The following is a 21,929-nucleotide window of genomic DNA, read 5'->3' as shown; positions in this document are numbered from 1 at the left end:
GTGCTGCACTGCTCCACCTAGCAGTGTGCTGGAGCACTGCTGTGAAAATGTACTAATCCAGTCTAGCGCCTTGGGAATATTCAAGGTGAGTTATGTGCATTTACAAAGAGTTTCAACCAGAAATAGCATTTCTTTTAAAGAATGACCCGCAACTAATCCTAATCTTTGTCAGACTGCAGAGTAAAGGTACATTATAAAAATGGCTTTGCTTTTCAGTTATTTCTCCTCTGGAAATAAATATTTTATTTTATCTAGGAAAGTTCATACAAGCTAATCAGTTATTTTGTGAATTAAGATGCATCCAAATCCTCAATGGAATATGCCTGTAATTGTTGTTTTAACTTTTATCTTTTGTTTTAATTTTACCAAAGTAAACCTACTTGAGTTGAAACGGACTAAATAGTTGACTTTTCCAATTATATTTTGAGTTATCAATACTTGTTTTTGCTTTAACAGGTTAATGAAATTGAGTTTTTCATGCTTTCTTGCATAACCTATTTTTCACTTTTTTGTGATTCCACAGAACCTATTGCTTGCAGAAAATAGCCCTGGAACAGACAGCCTAGAGTACATTATTGTATTTGAACCTATGTTATCTACAATGACAAATGCCATTTTGGAACCTTATCATTTGGCATTTATGTTTTACAATGGTGAGCTTCAATTTAGTTTAGTTAAGCTGTGAGACATTAGTTTAAATTAATTTAGCTACATTTTATAAAATGTATCTGTGTTACTCCCTTAACAGATTTTAGGAAACAACAGCAGATGGCAGAATTAACAAAACAGAAAGATCAGCTGACTCAGTCAATATCTGCATATCAGAGTTTGTTTGATACTACAAATCAGCTCATAAGTGAAATAAAGTGTAAGTGGTTTTTATCATCTTTTCATTGTACAACTTATATGAGAAAATTAGAATCAGATACTATTTCACACAGGTCAGTTAGATTGCGTTGTCTATTAAATCATAGGAACAAGACATTGATAAAAAGAACCACTCTACATAGCTACATCTATATCATTATCCTAACAATAGCACTATGGTACTCTCCATTCTCCCACTAATCAGGCCTTGGTACACTGTATTCTCCCACTAATCAGGTTGATGTCCTGTACACAATGCTGCTGAGCTAAAGATAAATATGTGTCATCCCTGACCATCACACAGTAAAGGCAGGATTTAGTCTCACTTATTTTAGTGAGGGCAGCAGATCACGGCGATCCAGAGATTTGCCAGTAGAGCATTTAACATTGGACTATGTGAAAACGCTCTACTCCAACCAGCCACACTACATTGGCATACTCATTTCCACGCTGTACCCATCCTTTACTTGTCAGATGATAATGCAGACTATGAGGATATGGGTTGTATTATATGGAGTGGTTGTATGACCTCACCATGTAATACTATATCAACCCTTGAACAGTCAGAGTTCGCTTGTGAAATGTTAGTTTAACCCGGGGTAACTGTGGCTTCAAGCAGTCAGGCTTCAACAACACAGCAAGTGTAAAGCATTTTAAACAGTACCAATACAATGGAGGAAGAAAGAAACGTGACTCAAGAAATCCACTGGCACCAATTTATAAAATCAGATTGTATTTTTATGAATTTATCATCACCAAAATGAAACAGATCTAATGAAGTGTTCCGGAAATATAGCTTTTTTTAACGAATCAATAAATTGAGACTTTTCACTCAGCTGCAAACTAGCTTTCTAAAATTAAAGAAATGTAATACTTCGAAACTTTTTCAACAAAAAGTTACTGCAGAGGTAAGTGCCGTTACTTGGAAATACTTTGGACGACCAACTCCCGCAAGGAGACAGTCAAGGTGACAAACGAGGTCCAAAGAAATATTTAACTTAACCAGAAAAAGGGTCTCCAGTCAAGTTCCAGGACTAATGACCACTTGTCATTGACTTCTAGGGAGTGGGAGTGGTGCAAAGGGATAGAGGATACTGAAGCTGCACAAAAATGCTGATGTTGCTCTGCAGTCAATGGGGGGTTTCCTGGGGTTACTCCTCTGTCCACGTCTCAGGTGGGTAGTAATGCTATTTTTAACCACCGACTCCATCTTGACCACTGACTCCATTTTGTGCTTGGCTTCAGGTGCCTGCTATCACATCGGTGATGCAGGGTTTTTCCACACTGAGCTTGTTTTCCATATAGAACGTGTTTGTGTTTCTTCCCACCAGCACCAGGTTGCAGTGTGCAGGGACATAACATGGGGGATGTGGACCGTAAACGTGATAAGATAATCTCAACTTGGTAATGTTTTCATTACGGAAAGTACTGCTCTTCTCTGGAAAGTGCATCAGGCCAGGGCCCCGTTCCTTTGCGTGTTTTCAACGCAGACCAAGTATAGCCAGCGCTTGAATTTCATAACTTGCTCGAAGGGAGGGGGAAGTTGCTAGAACCTTCCATCTTGGGTTTATTTAAAGTATATAAGGAGGGGAAGCTGGGCAGTGAGACAGAAGGATCTTATTTTGGGGGTGGACGCACTGCCCAAAACAAATCCCATCGGAGAAGGTTCTCCTGTCTTGGCTGTCCAGGGTTCCTCATATATATATATATATATATATATACATATATATATATATATATATATATATTTTCTGCTACTCCTTCAAAAAAGCAGAAAGAAGTTGCACCCGACATGTCCTCTCCCAGAATTTTATTTGCAAAAAATATATATTATCCACAAAGAAGCAAACTGACTCAAAGGCAATGCGTTTCAACAACAAAGTGTCTTCATCATGGCCAAATTGAAAAAACCTGGGCACTTACCAAGCCATACTTAAATACCCCTTGCAGTAAACATAGAACAAATACTATAAAAAAGAAAAGCTCACATGATAACATCAGAAAAATCAAAATTAATGCTATAAAGCAATTTGAATAAATTAGAGAATACACATAAATCAAGGTACAATTGCCAATATTTTAAATCTAAAAATCCTGGTCATTCTAACCTGTATACCCTCATTGATAATATGCAAAAACAAATGTGTGACCAAGATATCAATTTAGGAATAATATCTAAACAATTTAAAGAATAATACCAACTTTATAAACAATCAAAAATAAGCTAAAAATATAAATAATAACCAATCATTTACAGACTGCAAATAATGTGTATATATATTATGCTTGTATCTAAATGTCCCAAGCTATAATCAAAACATGAGATCCCAAACGGAGAGGACAGGGAAAGATGAAATACACATTCCCAATAGTAATAATCATAATCAACCAACATGCACATAAAGTTCCTCATTCTCATTGAGGCCCCCCGGGGTCTTTGTCCCGAGAAGAATGATATATTCTGATTCCCTAATCCTAAGGAGTCTCTCTCTGTCTCCTCCCCGTACATTTCTCTCAGTCCTATCAATCCCAAAATAAACTAAACAATCAGCATCTCTATTATGCATTCTAGACCAATGTCGCGCCACAGGATAAGAAGTGTCATAATTCTTAATAGCCCTATACGTTCTAAAATCCTCTTTTTAACCGGGCCAATGGTACTACCGACATACTGGAGGCCACAAGGGCATTGTAATACATAAATACAGTAGTCCGAAACACATGAAATAACTTTGTGAATTATTCTAACCTCTCCACAGTCTGTCTTAAACGTCTTAACATTTCTACTATTTTTACATGCTTTACATCTACCACATTTGTAAAAACCCCTCTGCTGATTAAATCAACCACGTTTTGTATTATCATGTTGTCGTAGATAACTATGGATTAAAATATTTTGCAAGGATTTAGGCTTACGATACGTGAATTGAGGGCTGGGAGACAGAGTTTTCCCAATTATTGGATCATGTTTCACCAGATGCCAATGTTTCATAACTATCCTCCTGGCCATTGGGACAAGCCATATTATAAGTCGTAATCATCCTCATTTCGTTAATTGAATTACATTACTTTTCAGTCTTCACCAATAATGTTTGCCTATTGATGTTAGTAACCTTCTTGCTAGCCATACGTAATATCTTATTGTAATAGCCTCTCGCTTGTAATCTCCTAATCACCCTACTCTCCTCCTCTTTATGTAATTCCAAGGTGCTGCAATTCCTTCTGACTCTAAGTAATTCACAATAAGGGATACTATTCTTAAGACTAGTGGGATGGTGGCTGGTTGCATGCAAAATACTGTTGCCTGCTGTATCTTTGCAGTATAACCTTGTCTGTAATTTATTATCTACTACCTCCACCAAAACATCCAAAAACTCCATCCTAGTTGGATGTATTTTTCGGGTGAATCTTAAATTCAGGGTATTTTGGGATATGTGATCCAAAAATGCTTCCAGGTCCTGACGAGGACCCTCTCAGATCAAAAAACGGTCATCAATGTATCGTGTCCAAATGGATATATACCTAGTCCATTTCTCATTTTCCTCAAACCAAACCCAAGTGGTCTCCCACCAGCCCATAAAAATACCACCATAACTCGGGGCGAAGCAACTTCCCATCGCAGTTCCGACCAACTGCTGATACCAAGTATCCTTAAATAAAAAGAAATTATTATTCAAACAGAAATCCAACATCTCCAACAGCATCATAGAATGGTCATATTTACTAAGTGGTCTATCACGAAAAAAATATCTACATGCTTGAATCCCCCAGTCATGCCGGATACAAGTATATAGGGATTCTACATCCAAGGAAACCAACAAAAAATGTGGCTCCCAAGGAATACCTTCAATTTTAGAGATAAAATCCATGGTGTCCCTACAATAGGAAGATAAGGCTAACAAGTATGGTAGAAGAAAAAAATCCAAATAAATGGATGTACGTTTCAACAGACTGCCATTAGCAGAAATTATGGGTCACCCAGGAGGATGAAGAGAATCCTTATGGATTTTTGGTAACGTGTAAAAACATGGTGCTGTTGGTTTGTTAACCAAAAGAAACAGATATTCATCCGTATTAAGCAATCCTCTGTCTCTCCAATCGAACAATTTACTGTGATATTGGTCAATTGAATGATTATAATTGAGCATAGTTGTAATCTCATAATCCCTTCTATTCTTGAGTTGTCTTTCTGCTTCACTACAATGCTTATTCACATCCCGAAGAACAACATTACCCCCTTTATCTAAGGGTTTAATTATGACATTATGATCATCAATTAAACTTTTCAAAGCCGTTATTTGCTCATGATTAAGATTTAACTCACTATTCCTCCTCTTAATTGTATGCCACATTTGAAATAAATCCCGAATGACAACTTCGTGAAAAGTGTAAATCGAATCATTTTTGAGGAATGGACATGTCTGGTGTGACTTCTTTCTGCTTTTTTGAATGAGTGGCAGAAATGTCCCTTATATTTTAAAACGGGTACCACTACCGTTTCATCGCACCAGCCTTGTGAGGTGGTTTTCAGTGGTTTTCTTTTTGTATATATATATATATATATATATATATATATATATATATATATATATATATATATATATATATATATATATATATATATATATATATACACACACATTGTTGATTTGTTGATATATTGCATGTTTTATGCCTGTCGTGTAACTGCTGAGAGTATTTTGGCATTTTTACGTGTTTTACTGCATTCAAGTTAAATGCTCATGTTTATATTGTCGTGTGCTTTTATTTGATATCTGGAAAGTGCCTTAATACATTTATTACTCAAACTAGGAGTGCTGTATTTCTTGGCATAGTCGTTTGCAGGATATGAAGTGAAAGTTATAAAAGTGACAGTGTTTGGCAAAAAGTCAAAGGCAGGTGTCAAATGATATACCTGGGTGGGATAATCACGCTATGATGTTCTTGCGAATCATTGGGCATATGAAGCAGAGTTATGTGAGAAATGGAGTGAATTTTATGTCAGTGCTAAACCAAAAAAAGTATTAATTTGCTTGCAGAAAGTGTCAGTAGCATGCGGACGTGCTTTATCTATTTTAGACAGCCAGGGCTAGATCCTGTAATCCGCTTATAGAAAAATGCATGAGAAATGTACTCAGAATAAGAAAATCAGCAGTCGGAGAGGCATCTAGTTGAAGCCAAAAATAATGTAACAATGTTGTCCTGTCAGAGTAAATTACTGCAAGATAAAGTTGATACTTATCAGTCTGTTGCAGAGAAAGCAGCAACCCGCGTTGCACAAAAATAGGTACTGGAAATGTAGGGGTAGAGTTAAGCAGAAGAAAGTTCATTTAGCCATTGCTAAAGCAGGGCTAGATTGGAATCCTGATGTTTGTGATCCCAATCTTTGGGATTCCACCAATTTTTTCCGATTCCAGTGAAGAGTCTGTTCAAAAAGGTGGTCCAGATTGAGGCAGTTAAACAGAAAGTGATTAGTGCGCAGCTTATATCTTATAGAGGCTTCTAGTTGCAGATTCCTTACCTTAGAATTTTCTCCCAGGCGTCAGACTGGATCCGGAGATTTTTCTTCGAGCAATACCCATGCGCATCGGTAGGTGGTGTTGGTCGACTCCGTCGGCGTCGTGGTCGCCGTGATGACTTTGGGAGTAGTATATAGACGCCACCCTTGCGCAGTGATGTCAGTTCTTTTCTTTCCATGCCACGCGCTGATCCGGAGAAGAGCTACCCTCGGTTATTTTTTGGCCGAATTCGACCGTTTTGTCGAGTTTTTTGTGTATGAACTTGATGCGTCGAGGATGTCCCCGAAGACCGGGTTCAAACCTTGTGAGGACTGCCTTCGGACGATGTCTGTGACGGATCTTCATCGCGTTTGTCTGTGGTTCCTCGAGCGCGACCACTACCCGAATTCGCGCTCCGAGTGTCGGGCCATGCACCCGAAGGCTTTGAGGGAGCGGTCCCTAAAGCTAATGGCGGCCCAGCACTCGACTCCGCGTAGGTCCCAGTCTCACTCGAGAGGAAGATCTCAATCGGTCGCTGAGTCATCACCACTCATCTTCTAAATCCTCAGGTCAGGGTAAGAAGAAGAAGTCGAAGAAGTCCCATCGCTCTCCGACTTCGCCCTGTCACTCTGCCGACGCGACACGGGAAAAACGTCCACGCACTAGGCCTCCGTCCTCTGAGCCTCCGTCTGGGTCGGCCACCGAGGTCACCTCCGGATCCGTGCGCAGATCCGCACCGGTGCATGTCGCACCCTCAAGACCTTCCCCGGAATCGGGTCAATTAACAACGCTCCTGACGTCGGTGGTGCCCACTATCGACGTTGGAGCGGCGTCAGCCAGCGTCGATGGGGCCTATTCGCCCCAGGTTTGATTCGGACCATTTTTCCTATGGATACAACTATGGGGAGGAATTGGAGGGGTCCCTGGACGCTTATGAATACCAGGATGACCCTGCTATGGACTGGGCACAGGATTTGGGTGCAGCCAGTTGTCTAGATACTTCTCCTGACGCTGGCATGCTGTCTCCTCCTACCGTGGCTACAGCGGAGGGAGCAACTTATGGTATGGTGGTCTGTAGGGCAGCTGAGGTCCTCGGCCTCGAGCTTCCTACTGTAGAGGTCAGGTCTAATCTCCTGACTGAGGTGCTTCAGGCTGTGGCTTCTACTTCAGAACCCCTTTTGCCATTCAATGAGGCCCTCACCGATGTCCTTTACGGTACATGGTCCAAACCCAACACTGGGGCTCCTGTGAATAGGACTATCGCACGTTGCCATCAGCCCGCTCCGAATGACCCTGAATTCCTGTCCCAACACCCCACACCTGAGAATCTTGTTATCCAGGCTCCCTCTTCTTCAGGTGAGTTCCCTTCCGCACCTCAGATAGGGAATCCAAAAGGCTGGAACAGTTTGTCAAGAAGTTGTTTCCTTTCTCCGACTTCGCCCTGTCACTCTGCCGACGTGACACCGGAAAAGCGTCCTCGCACTAGGCCTCCGTCCTCTGAGCCTCCGTCTGGGTCGGCCACCGAGGTCACCTCCGGATCCGTGCGCAGATCCGCACCGGTGCATGTCGCACCCTCGAGACCTTCCCCGGGTCGATCAATGACGCTCCTGACGTCGGTGGTGCCCACTATCGACAGCGGAGCAGCGTCAGCCGGCTTCGGTGGGCCTATTTGCCCCAGGTTGGATTCGGACCATTTTTCCTATGGGTACGACAATGGGGAGGAATTGGAGGGGTCCCTGGACCCTTATGAATACCAGGAGGACCCTGCTATGGACTGGGCACAGGACCTGGGTGCAGCCAGTTCTCTAGATACTTCTCCTGACGCTGGCATGCTGTCTCCTCCTATCATGGCTATGGCGGAGGGAGCAACTTATGGTATGGTGGTCAGTAGGGCAGCTGAGGTCCTCGGCCTCGAGCTTCCTACTGTAGAGGGCAGGTCTAATCTCCTGACTGAGGTGCTTCAGCCTGGGGCTTCTACTTCAGAACCCCTTTTACCATTCAATAAGGCCCTCACCGATGTCCTTTTGGGTACATGGTCCAAACCCAACACTGGGGCTTCTGTGAATAGGACTATCGCATGCTGCCATCGGCCCGCTCCGAATGACCCTAAATTCCTGTCCCAACACCCCACACCTGAGAGTCTTGTTGTCTAGGCTTCCTCTTCTTCAGGTGAGTTCCCTTCCGCACCCCCAGATAGGGAATCCAAAAGGCTGGAACAGTTTGGCAAGAAGTTGTTTTCTTTCTCTAGTCTAGTGCAGCGGTCTGAAAACCGCATGCCTTTTGGGCCGTTATACCCACTCCCTGTGGGATACGGTTTCGCAAGTCCTGCAGCAGATACCGGATGATGCCCTCTGCTATCGTCTCCCAAGCAGTGAACAATGGGAGAGACACGGCAAAGTTCACAATCCGTTGTGGGCTGGATACGACCTACTCTCTGGGCAGATCGGTTGCAACGACAGTGGCCTTACGGTGCCACGCCTGGTTACACACTTCTGATTTCTTGGGAGATGTCCAACAGTCACTCATGGACATGCCTTTTGATGGCACACATCTCTTTGGAGACAAAGCGGACTCGGCCTTGGAGAGATTCAAGGATTCCCGGGCTACGGCTCGGTCTTTCCTCTGCCTCTCACCCACCACAGTCCGCTTTTCGCCCCTTTCGTGGACACGGAAAGGGTGCCCTTGTGTTGCCATGCACGCTGGCAAGCCTAGGCGTGGCCGAGGATGTAGAATCCAACGTGGCCATGGGGCAGGGAACCAGAGGTCTGTCCAGTCCATCTCTGCACCCGCTGCAACCTCCAAACCCTCCTAGTCCGTCCCCTCACTCCCGCCCAGTTGGTGGCAGGATTCGCCATCACACCTGCCCCACTGGGAACATATCACCACTGACTGGTGGGTTTTGCAGATCATCCGGAAGGGCTGCTCCACCACACATGCCACCATCCTTCCATCACCTTCCAGAGGATCATTTGGCGCTTCTCCTTCAGGAAGTCGCGTCTCTCTTGGCCAAGGGAGCTAGTATAGTCTGGCGAGGAGTAAGCCCGATGATGATACCAGTCACCCAAGTGGGTGCTTGAGGGCTCTCCTGAGGACACTCAGTACAAACATAGGTTGCCTTATTTTTCTCCAGTGTGGAACAGTGCACCTCGATTGATATTATAGGTCTCAGACTTCCCCTAACTCGACGACTGGCTGTTGAAGGCGGACTCGCCCCAGAAAGTCGTCTCCCACCTTCAGACTATGGCAAACCTTTTGTACAAGCTGGGGTTCACTATCAATGTGCCGAAGTCACACCTGACTCCCTCTCAGTCGCTCCCTTTTATCAGGACAGTTCTGGACACAGTGCAATATCACGCTTATCTTCCCGACAAACGAGTCCAAGACATTCAGGCTATGATTCCGATCTTTCGGCCTTGGTCTTGGGTTTCGGTGCGATTGACTCTGAGGCTGCTGGGCCCCATGGCATCCTGCTTCCTGCTAGTCAATCATGTCAGATGGCATATGCAGGCTCTGCAGTGGGACCTGAAGTTCCAGTGGGCGCAGCATTAGGGGAATCTATCCGACCTGGTCCAGATTTCGGAGGGAACTGCGAAAGACCTGCAGTGGTGGCTTTCAGATTCAAATTGGGTCCACGGCAGATCCCTCTCCCTTCCCCAATCAGATCTCTCTATAGTGACAGATGCGTCACTTCTCGGTTGGGGCGGCCACATGGGAGAGGCGGAGATCAGAGGCATCTGGTCTCCGTCGGAGTCTGGACTCCATATAGATCTGCTGGAACTCCAAGCGATCAGGCGTGCGTTGAAAGCATTTCTTCCCTCTCTCAAAGGGAAAGTAGTGCAGGTGTTCACGGACAATACTACCACCATGTGGTACTCCAACAAACAGGGTGTAGTAGGGTCCTGGACCCTTTGTCAGGAGGCACTACGCCTCTGGGGATGGCTGGAGCATCAGGGCATTACCCTGATGGTTCATCATCTGGCGGGATCCCTCAATTCCAGAGCAGACAAACTCAGCCGTCGATCACGAATGGCGTCTTCTTCCAGAGGTGGTGCAAGGTCTCTTTCAGCAGTGGGGAGAGCCTTGGTTAGATCTGTTCGCCTCCGCAGAGAACGCACAAAACAGCTGATTTGCGCGTTGGAGTTTCCAAGACGGCACTCGCTCAGCAACGCTTTTCGTCTCAAGTGGAGCTCAGGCCTCCTTTACGCCTTCCCGCCTATCCCTCTTCTGCCCAGAGTTCTCAAGAAAATCAAAAACAACCGGGCCCAAGTTATCTTGGTGGCTCTGGACTGGGATCGAAGAGTGAGGTATCCAGAGCTATTGAGCATGTCCATCGATCCTCCACTCAGACTGCCTCTTCGGGCGGATCTTCTATCACAGCACCAGGGGACGGTTCTTTACCCGAACCTGTCCAACCTCCGCCTTCATGCGTGGAGATTGAGCGGCAACAGTTGACGACTTTTGCCCTTCCACCCGAGGTCTGCAGTGTTATCTTGGCAGCCAGGCGTCCATCGACTAAAACTGTATACACCTGTTGTTACAATAAATGTGTTGCATGGTGTACCAACAAATCTGTTGATCCCCTTTCTGCCCCTCTGTCAGAGGTTCTTCTGTTCATTCTTTCTTTAGCCCAGCGGGGCTCTTCCTTGGGCACCCTTAAAGGGTATTTATCTGCCATTTCCGCCTTTCTTAGGCTACCTGATCAGCCCTCACTCTTTAAATCTCCTATTGTGAGTAGGTTCTTAAAAGGGCTCACCCACTTATTTTCTCCCACTCCATTTATCATGCCTTAGTGGGACCTTAATCTTGTATTTACTTATTTGATGTGTACCCCCTTTGAGCCCATGCATAATTGTCCCTTGCCGCTCCTCACCTTCAAAACTGTCTTTCTGGTCGCTATCACCTCTGCTAGCAGGGTGAGTGAGCTTCAGGCTCTTTCCTCAAAACCTTCATTCTTGTCTGTACATCCTGACAAAGTAGTGTTACGCACTAGAGCTTCCTTCCTTCCTAAGGTGGCTACACTATTTCATGTAGGCCAGTCCATCACTTTGCCTACCTTCTACGCACACCCACATCCTTCCCATGAGGAGGAGAGACTCCACCGTCTGGACCCAAGAAGAGCATTGGCGTTCTACCTCAATCGTTCTAAAGATTTCCAGGTAGACGATCAACTCTTCGTTGGCTATGTGGGTGCGAGAAAAGGGAAGGCGGTTCAAAAGCGTACCATCTCTCGATGGTTGCTTCTTTGCATCAAAATGTGCTACGCTTTGGCCAAGAAGCAACCTCCTGAAGGCTTGCGTGCTCATTCCACCAGAGGGACTGCTGCTTCCACCGTGTTAGCTTGCGGAGTTCCTGTCCTGGATATCTGCCAGGCAGCTACGTGGGCATCCCTGCACACGTTTGCTAAGCATTACTGCCTGGATAGTCAGGTCTGTCGTTCGGTCCTGCAGGACTTTATAGTATGATCTTGGTTCGCAGCCCACCACCGAGGATGGCATTGCTTGGGTATCTATTCTAAGATAAGAAATCTACAACTAGAAGTCTCTATCAGATGTACAAGTTACTTACCTCCAGTAACAAAATATCTGGTAAAGACATATTCTGGTTGCAAATTCATTACTGCCCACCCATCCTCCCCCCTTGCAAACCGATTTCTGGGGTCAGGGATTTCTCCTTTCAGGTCCTTAGCTCTGGTGCACCACTCTGTGTTCTTAGCGGCTCTGCACTCTGGCATGGAAAGTCGTTAAAAGAAACTGGTGTCACTGCGCGAGGGCGGCGTCTATATACTACTCCTGACGTCATTGCGACAACCACGACGCGTGCGGAGATGACTGATGCCACCTACCGACGCGCAAGGGTATTGCTCGAAGAAAAATCTCCGGATCCAGTCTGACACCTGGGGGAAAATTCTAAGGTAAGGAATCTGCAGCTAGAATATGTTTCTACCAGATATTTAGTTACCGAAGGTAAGTAACTTGTACATTTAGACGGAAAATACAGGGCACGCCACAAAACCAGGGGGAGGTGGGTTGAGATGCACTCCTGAGAAGATTATTCTCTACAGGAGATAAATGATATCATGGATAGTGTAGGATGCTGGCCCGGTGTGTAGTGGGTACCCACCAGGTCCAGGTATCCCCTATCGGTGTAGTGTAGGCAGTGTCTAGAAGCCAGGCTCACCAGAAGTAGCTGTGGATGAGCAGCCAAGGCATATCTAGGAGACATGCAAAGCTCAAGCAAAACCATTGTAGTCACAGAGCACATACACACATGAAAGAATTGTGGATAAATGTGACCTATGTCTAGTACACATGTAAAATGGCGTCCCCGCATTCACAAAGTCCAGGAAAGTGGGCCTGAAGTTTGTTAGGGCACCTCTGCTAGTGCAGGGGTGCCCTCACACACAAGTACTTGCACCCTGCCCTCTTGGCTAGGAGGGCCTGTCATAGGGGTGATTTACAGTGACCTTGTGCAGTGACCAGTGGTGAAAGGGTACATGCACCCTTTCACGCAGGCTGCAATGGCAGGCCTGCAGAACACTTTGCATGGCCTCCCTATGGATGGCATAATACATGCTGCAGCTCATAGGGATCCCTTGGTACCCCAATGCCCTGGGTACCTATGTATCATATACTAGGGACTTACATGGGGGTACCAGTATGCCAAATATGGGGTGAAAAAGGTTCCAGCATCCAAGTTTAAAGGAGAGAGCATAATCACTGGGGTCCTGGGTAGCAGGATCCCAGTGAACACAGTCAAACACACGGACAAGCAGGCCAATAAGTGGGGGGTAACCATGCTAGAAAGAGGCCACTTTCCTACATAACTTCCTCCCCCAAACGAAGAACAATAAGGCTGATCTTGGCCAGTTAAGACTCTATTGTCTAAGTGGTGATAAGTGGAGAGTAGCTCTGCAGTAGAGTGGTGTAGGAAGTTGGCTCTGTATATACTATTTCAAAGAAGGAAATAGTGTGCACAGAGTCCAAGGGTTCCCCTTAGAGGTAAGATAGTGGCAAAAGTAGATAATTCCAATGCTCTATTTTGTGGTAGTGTGGTGGAGCAGTAGGCCTATCAGAGGGTAGTGTTAAGCATTTGTTGTACACACACAGGCAATACATGAGGAACACACACTCAAAGACTTACTCTAGGCCAATAGGTTTTTATTTTGAAAAATATATTTTCTTAGTTTAATTTAAGAACCACAGGTTCAAGATTTACATTAAACACTTTAAATGTAAGGTACTTCACTTAGATACTTTAGGAACTTTGAATAAAAGCAATATCATATACAGTCTTTGTAAACATGGCAATAACCTATTTTCAAAGTGGACACTGCAAACATCAACAGTTCCTGGGGGAGGTAAGTAGAGGTTAGATTTGGAGGTAAGTAAAACCCTTACAATTCTCAGTTCTGGGGCATAGGCAGCCCACCGTTGAGGGTTCAAGGCAATCCCAAAGTTACCACACCAGCAGCTCAGGGCCGGTCAGGTGCAGAGGTCAAAGAGGTGCCCAAAACACATAGGTGCTTATGGAGAACAGGGGTGCTCCGGTTCCAGTCTGCCAGCAGGTAAGTACCTGCGTCCTCAGGGGCAGACCAGGCGGGTTTTGTAGAGCACTGGATAGGACACAAGTAGGCACACAAAACACACCCTCAGCGGCACAGGTGCGGCCGGGTGCAGTGTGCAAGGCAGGCGTCGGGTTTCAGGTAGGAAACAATGGAGGGACCCGGGGGTCACTCTAGCGGTGCAGGCAAGCACAGGGGGGCTTCTCAGGACAGCACCACCTGGGCTAGGCTGAGGGTCGCCTGGGGTCACTCCTGCGTTGAAGTTCGGTTCCTTCAGGTCCTGGGGGCTGCGGGTGCAGTGTTGGTTCCAGGCATCGGGTCCCGTGTTAAAGGCAGTCGCGTTCAGGCGGAGCCTCTGGATTCTCTCTGCAGGCGTCGCTGTGGGGGCTCAGGGGGTTCGTCTCTGGTTACTCACGGGCTCGCAGTCGCCGGGGAGTCCTCCCTGAGATGTTTGTTCTCTGGATCGCGAGCCGGGGGCATCGGGTGCAGAGTGTGAAGTCTCACGCTTCCAGCGGGAAACGTGTAATCTATGAAAGTTGCTTCTTTGTTGCAAAGTAGTAACTGGTTTTGAACAGGGCCGCTATTTACAGGAGTTTCTTGGTCCTTTAGTCCAGGGCAGTCCTCTGAGGCTTCAGAGGTCGCTGGTCCCTATTGGATGTGTCGCTGGAGCAGGTTTTCAAAGTTGGAGACAGGCCGGTAGGGCTGGTGCCAAGCAGTTGTCGTCTTCCTCCTTCTCTGCAGGCTTGTAGATCAGCAGTCCTTGTTCCTTCAGGTTGCAGGAATCTGATTTCCTGGGATCTGGGGGACCCCTAAATACTGAATTTAGGGGTGTGTTTAGGTCTGGGAGGGCAGTAGTCAATGGCTACTGTCCTTGAGGGTGGCTACACCCTCTTTGTGCCTCCTCCCTGAGGGGAGGGGGACACATCCCTAATCCTATTGGGGGAATCCTCCACACTTAAGATGGAGGATTTCTCAAGGCAGGGGTCACCTCAGCTCAGGACACCTTAGGGGCTGTCCTGACTGGTGGGTGGCTCCTCCTTGTTTTTGTCATTATCTTCTCCAGCCTTGCTGCCAAAAGTGGGGCAGTGGCCGGAGGGGCGGCATCTCCACTAGCTCGGATGGCCTGGGGCACTGTAACAAAAGGGGTGAGTGAGCCTTTGAGGCTCACCACCAGGTGTTACAGTTCCTGCAGGGGGAGATGAGAAGCACCTCCATCCAGTACAGGCTTTGTTCCTGGCCACAGAGTGACAAAGGCACTCTCCCCATGTGTCCAACAACATGTCTGGTGTGTGGCAGGCTGGCAGGAACTGGTCAGCCTTCACTAGAAGTCGAATTGGTATTCATGGGGCATCTCTAAGATGCCCTCTGGGTGTATGTTACAATAAATTGCACACTGGCATCAGTGCATTTATTGTGCGGAGAAGTTTGATAACAAACTTCCCAGATTTCAGTGCAGCCATTATGGAACTGTGGAGTTTGTGTTTGAAAAACTCCCAGACCATATACTCTTATGGCTTCTCTGCACTTAAAATGTGTAAGGTTTTGCTTAGACACTGTAGGGGCATAGTGCTCATGCACATATGCCCTCACCTGTGGTATAGTGCACCCTGCCTTAGGGCTGTAAGGCCTGCTAGAGGGGTTGCTTACCTATGCCACAGGCAGTGTGAGGTTGGCATGGCACTCTGAGAGGAGTGCCATGTCAGCTTAGTCATTTTCTGCCCACCAGCACACACAAGCTGTGAGGTAGTGTGCATGTGCTGAGTGAGGGGTCCCCGGGTGGCATAAGACATGCTGCAGCCCTTAGAGACCTTCCCTGGCATCAGGGCCCTTGGTACCAGGGGTTCCAGTTACAAGGGACTTACCTGAGTGCCAGGGTTGTGCCAATTGTGGAGACAAAGGTACAGTTTATGGAAAGAACACTGGTGCTGGGGCCTGGTTAGCAGGGTCCCAGCACACTTTGAAATCATAACTTAGCATCAGCAAAGGCAAAAATGTAGGGGGTAACCATGCCAAGGAGGCATTTCCTTACACGTGGTAACTTCCATTATCATCTACTATGTGGCCCCTTCCCTGTGGAGCGGTAGATCACCTTCTTTGATAACTTTTCCCTTAAGTATATTTAAACTGTGGGTCCTGTGATTCCCTATGTTTAGGGTGTGGAACAAGTAATAGAGCAGGGCAGGATGACTGTCCCTGGGGCTCTATGTTAGTACAGGGGTGCTGTCCTAAGGGTTGTAAAGCTAGACAGTGGTGCTGTCTTAGCAGGGCTAGAGCAGGTCAAAATAGGGGCCTAAAGCCTCTAAAGGAGGACAGGGTTGCTGTCCTACCTGGGGTAGAGCAGGACAGGGTTGCTGCACCCAAGTTTCTCTGGGAGGGCAGGAGGGCTGCTCCAAGTTTTCTAAGACATGGCAGGTTTTCTGTTCTATATTAGGTTCCTTCCACAGGAGCTCAGTGTTGATAGCTTTTGGCTCCTGTGGTACAGGCTCCACCCTTGGGGTGATATCCTCCCTCAGAGGAGTGGGATTCTTAGTGATCGGGTGGGCAGGGTATAATTTGGTATTCTGCGTGCCTGTGTTTTCAGCAGTGTCCTGGGCCATTATTCCATTCTCCAGGGCTCCTTCCCTACGTTGCTCTTTACTCTGCATAGAGAGTAAAGGGAGGAAATGTTACCCAGCATGGCTGCATGGACAAGGAACTCTACCTCAGCCCAATCTGGGGTCTCCACGTCATTCCCTAGGAGACACTCAACAGGGAAGTTAGGAGAGACTACCACCTGTTTTAGGCCAGTAACTCCACCCCAGCTAATCTGAACTACAGCTACGGTGAGGGAGTGAATGGAGTTATTCACATCAGTGACTTGTTACTTGTGACCAAGTAGGTGTTGTGCAGGTGACACTAACTTTTAAGTAACTATGGTGACACTGGCACCCATGTCCCTGTAGGCCTCTGCCTCAACACCATTTACAGAATGTGCTGCTTTTACATATCCATATTAAGAGGACAAGCAGCTAGGGTGGCAAGGCCAGTGCTACTCTGTGAGGCAAAAACTGTCTTGGGGGTCTCTAAACCTACCCCGGATTTCACTATCGGCCCAAATGTGAACCCAACGACACTTTTGGGCTGAATACTGCCAGTAGTCCCACCACCACTACTACTACTAGGGGCACTAGGAGTGGAAGTGGAGGTAGTAGTGATGGAACGCTCAGGGCATTTACCAGGACAGAAGCTGTCCCCTGGCCTATGTCCTTTATTTCTCCACACATAGCACCAGGGCTTTTTAATATGTGCCGAGAAAAAAATAGGTTTTAGTCTCACCCCTAGAGGAGTTTTGTGGGCCTGATGGGAGTCCTTACTTTTATCTTTGTCTCCACTCTTGTCCTGAGACTTAACGGTTTCTTTTTTCTTGTGTTTGTCACCCCCCCATGTGAACCTTTCCGCTCACCCTTGTTCTGACCTATTTGTCTTCCTTCTTTCCCAGTTCTTGGGGAGAGGTCAGATCTGAGTCCACCAAGTACTAGTGCAGCAACTCAGACACACAATTGTTAAGTATATGCTCTCTCCGAATAAGATTGTATAAGCTCTCATAATCACTGACATTGCTACCATGTAACCAGCCTTCCAAAGCTTAAACAGAGCAGTCCACAAAATCAACCCAATCCTGGGAGACATTTTTCCTGGTCTCCCTGAAATATATGCTGTATTGTTCAGTGGTGAGACCAAAACCATCCAAAAGAGCAGACTTCAAAATTGTGTATTTATCATTATCTTCCTCTCTGACAGTAAGGAGCCTACCCCTACCCTTGTCAGAGAAGGAGAGTCAAAGGATAGCAGCTCACTGTTTCTGGGAAACCCTCTGTACTTTACAGGCCCTTTCCAGACCAGAGAACCACTTGTTGATGTCATCCCCCACCTTGTAGGGGGGAACAACTTTACTAAGGTTCCTGGAATCAAGAGTCCTCCCTGAAACTGAACTTGCTGCCACCATGGGGTGTTAACAGCAATTGCTTCCTCTCTCCCTTTCTCTCTCTCTCTACTGCCATGGGCTCCCTATCTAGGGCTAGCTGTTGCTGTTGATGTTGCAGCCTCAGCTTGGCCTCCTGTAGTCTCAGTTGCCCAAGTTCCCTATCTAGGGAATCGTCCCCTGGAGTTGAACAGTGGGTCTACTCAGATACTGAGGAGATGTGAGATTGGGCAGAGGGAGATCTATTTGGACCCTTGGACACCCTCTGAACCAGCCCCTAGGGACAAAGCTGGACCTACTGGTGTGACCACCCCTTTACACTGCTAAGTGCTCACAACAGGACTGTGGATGTGTCTAGAGTTTCTCTGATCTTCCCTAGGTTCTTCCTGACCCACCTCAGTGGCTGCGTTTTCCTTCTCTAGCACTGGAGGGTCATAGTCTACTTCTTCCTCTTTCTCCTCCTCCTGGCTACTAATATGTTCCCGGTCAACCTGGTGGAGCAGGCCCAGAAGTAGAGTCCTATTGGGATTTCTCCCAGTCTTCAGTTTCCTCTGAACACATATCTTCCTAAGTTCTTGAAAGGTCAGGTTTTCATGGGGAGAATCCATGGCCGGAGAGATGTGCTCTACTGAAGATATGTCAGCTAGCTAGAGTGGTGTAGGATCCCTAACTAAGGCCCTCATTATGAACACAGTGGTAAACACCGCCGACCGCCGTGGTGACGGTGAACAGAAGACCGCCATTGGCGATGAACAGAAACCCGCCATATAATGATTCAAAAATCTGATTCCGACAAAAATTACCAGTCCACCAGTCTCCGTCAGGACCTTGTCGGCGGAAATGCTGGGCCTCCCACCCCACCGCCGCCGAGCACACCAACACCCCGCCCTCCAAATAATGATGCACAAATCTCCTTGACGGTCAGTGGAAGCCGAACGACCATTGGCAGTGCAGACCGCCACGGGCGGCAAGTGGACCCAACAGTAAGAAGTGCACACATTGAATAAGTTAGAAACCCACACACCTTACACATATTCACAACACCATAAAACTCTCACAGATACACTCCACAATCCTTTGCAATGAAAGTACTCCAACAAAGACAGAGATCACCAGAAGCAGACACCGATCACCAGAAGCAGACACCGAATGCCACAATCCACAATACTTACACCCAAACACAGAAGAGCACCCTCACCGAGATCCACACCAGACACCATTCACGACACTCACCATGGCATCCCCCAAACACCCACACTTCACAAAAAGGGAGCTAAGGACTATGGTGGACAAGATACTGAAGGTCAAGCCACAACTAACCGGGGCTCAGGTGCAGCACACACCCATTGCCAGGAAGATGGAGCTATGGCAGACAATAGTCAACAGGGTCAATGCAGTGGGACACCATCCACGCACCAGGGACGACTTCTGCAAGAGATGGAACGACCTGCGGGGGAAGGTCAGGGCCATGGCATTTAGGCACCACATTGCAGTCCAGAAGACTGGGGGAGAACCTCCACCAACACCCCCGACTACACTGACTGGGAGGAAAAGGTACTGACCATCCTGCACCCTGAGGGCCTCACTGGACTCACTGGAGGAATGGACTCAGGTAAGTCGTCTACATTTGCCCCATATCCATCACACCTGGAATGCATGCACCACCCCACCCCTCCAACACCCACCAGGACCACTACCCCACCCATCCCACAGGCACTGAATCCACTCCCCCTGCATGCCCACAAAGCCACTAACGGGCCCACCCCCCCCCCCCCCCTGTGCACAGCCACCCACCCCTGCAAGGAAACACAATGGCCTATAACCCCCACAATGCACCTCCACATCCTAAGCTAAAAGCAATGCTAACCTCACTAAAGCATCCTGCATGGCCCCAAAGTGTGTAAGCTGCACAAATCCACCCAGGCCTGTGACCCCCCTCCGACCATGCTAATGTAACAGACATGTCCATTTCCCCCAACAGGCACCACCACCCATGCCACCCTGACGGACAGGACAAGGATTAGCAGTACCCCCAGGGAGACTGAGGCACCTCACAGGACACTGGGGATGGAATCCTGGACACTGAGGATCACCCTGGCCCCTCACACAGTCCTGGACTGTCACCACCCAGCAGCCCCAACCAGGATACAACTGACACCGATACCACCCAGCCAATAACATCAGCCCATGGCAACTGTCCCCACACCTGTGTATCCAGGCCACAGATTGGTGGAAAACAAGTACAGAGGCCACAGTCACCCCCCTACCAACAGGCAGGAAGACGATGGCCCCCGTACAAGTGGTACCGCCAGACCTTTGCAGAGGACACAGGCACAGGGGGCTTGGCCCGGGGGGAGGCCACAGAATGGGTGCCGCAGCCCAGGACGTGATCTCTGAGGTCCTGGCAGCCTACCACCATACCCAGGACATATTGACCCAGATAGTATCCACCCTGGAGCAGAGGATGCAGCAAGCACAACATCAAGAGGCCATGGAGCAGTGGAAACTGCACAATGCCATAATGGCCACCATAGCAGGTGCGCTGCTGCAGCTTGTCCAGACACAGCCTGAGGCCCACACAGAACAGGAAGCCCCCACTACAGCACGGGATACAGACCGGACAACAAGAGCATCAGCAGCAACTTCACATGTAGTACCCTCTAAGGACACACAGGGGACATCCATCTCATCCCTTACAGGCCAACAACAGGTGCCCAAACGGACCCTCAGGCCAAGATATGGGACAGGAACACCTGCCAAGAACAAGGCCCCCTCTAGGAAGTGACTCTGCAAAAAACTGTCCACCAACCATCACCCTCAATCAACCACCAAACAGTGCTACAAATAATAAAAACTCATGTAAGCATGGATGGACCTACCAATACTGACAACAATGCTGCCACTATGTTGCCATTTTGGATAACCACCATTGACCCATCACCATCACTGTAATTTGAACGATGTTATCCCTGCACCAAATAAAACATATATCACACCTGTTACAAAGTCCCCTGTCTTTATGTGTGAACCAAGTGAAGTATGGATACAACTGGTTGATAACTCCTTTATTTGTACCTGCGTAGCATGAAAAGCACCACTCGCCTTATATGTTGTGCATAAATATGTTTTGAAAAAATACACTAAATTGTAAGCTGTCCTATGCAGACCTGGACACAGTGGCAATTAGTATTGATCAAACCCCCCCCACCCCCCTTCTCCCCCCCATCCCCAGGGATGACAAAGCACACTGACAGTATGATGCACAGACACCAATCTAATCCAATTGTCCCACATAGTTACTAGAAGTAGAGTTGTATCAGTTGGGTCCTGGAATTTACATCTTCCCCTTCCTTATCACCATCACTCTCGTCCCCTCTCTGAGGAAGCTGGTCTAGATATACAGCACCCTCCTCCTCCAGGATAGAATTTCTCACAGCCACGTTGTGCAGCATGCAGCAGGCCACCACTATTCTACACACCTTTTCAGGCACATAGGCCAGGGAACCGCCAGCGATATGTAGACAACGAAATCTAGCCTTCAGGAGACCTTTTGTGCGCTCTATCACCCTCCTAATACGTCCATGTGCCTCATTGTAATTCCTCTTTGCATCTATTCCATTATTCCTCACTGGTGTCATCATCAATGCCATCCAGGGGCTAGCATCAGAGATGCAGCAGACCAATGCCTATCTGGATGGCATTCACGGTGCCGTGTCTGGCCTACAGAGTTCTTTTCAGGCTCTGGCCTCCTCTTGGACGGCAGCCAGTGTCCCTGGTAATTCCGTCCCCCCACCAACCTCCTCTACCCCTTCCAGCACCCCACTCCCTTCACCCGTCCAAAGCACACATTCTGACACACAGGCACACTTCAAAACACAAGCACCACACCTCCCACCACAAGCATTCACACAGCCAACATACACATGAACACACAACAACATCCACTTCCCCCGGTACGCCTACCTCTTCCGCCTCCCTGTCTGTCCCTTCTACATACACACCCCCAGGCACTGCACCTTCATTCACTGTAGCTCACCCTATT

General features: G+C 47.4%; 1 protein-coding gene across 3 annotated transcripts in view; it reads left to right on the top strand.

Moving 5' to 3' along the window:
* The window catches only part of SMCHD1 (structural maintenance of chromosomes flexible hinge domain containing 1), a 2,128,336-nt gene that overhangs the window by 1,859,765 nt on the left and 246,642 nt on the right, over positions 1-21,929 (top strand). For all 3 annotated transcript variants that reach the window (XM_069219969.1, XM_069219967.1, XM_069219968.1), the window contains 2 exons: positions 524-653; positions 749-868. In XM_069219969.1, coding sequence (XP_069076070.1) covers positions 524-653; positions 749-868 — 250 coding nt within the window. The remainder of the gene's footprint in view (positions 1-523; positions 654-748; positions 869-21,929) is intronic.

The sequence above is a fragment of the Pleurodeles waltl genome, chromosome 2_2 (genome assembly GCF_031143425.1).
Source record: "Pleurodeles waltl isolate 20211129_DDA chromosome 2_2, aPleWal1.hap1.20221129, whole genome shotgun sequence".
In the NCBI taxonomy this organism is placed as follows: Eukaryota; Metazoa; Chordata; class Amphibia; order Caudata; family Salamandridae; genus Pleurodeles; species Pleurodeles waltl.
The sequence above is the reverse complement of the archived record's forward strand: the minus strand, read 5'-3'. Positions and strand labels throughout refer to the sequence as shown.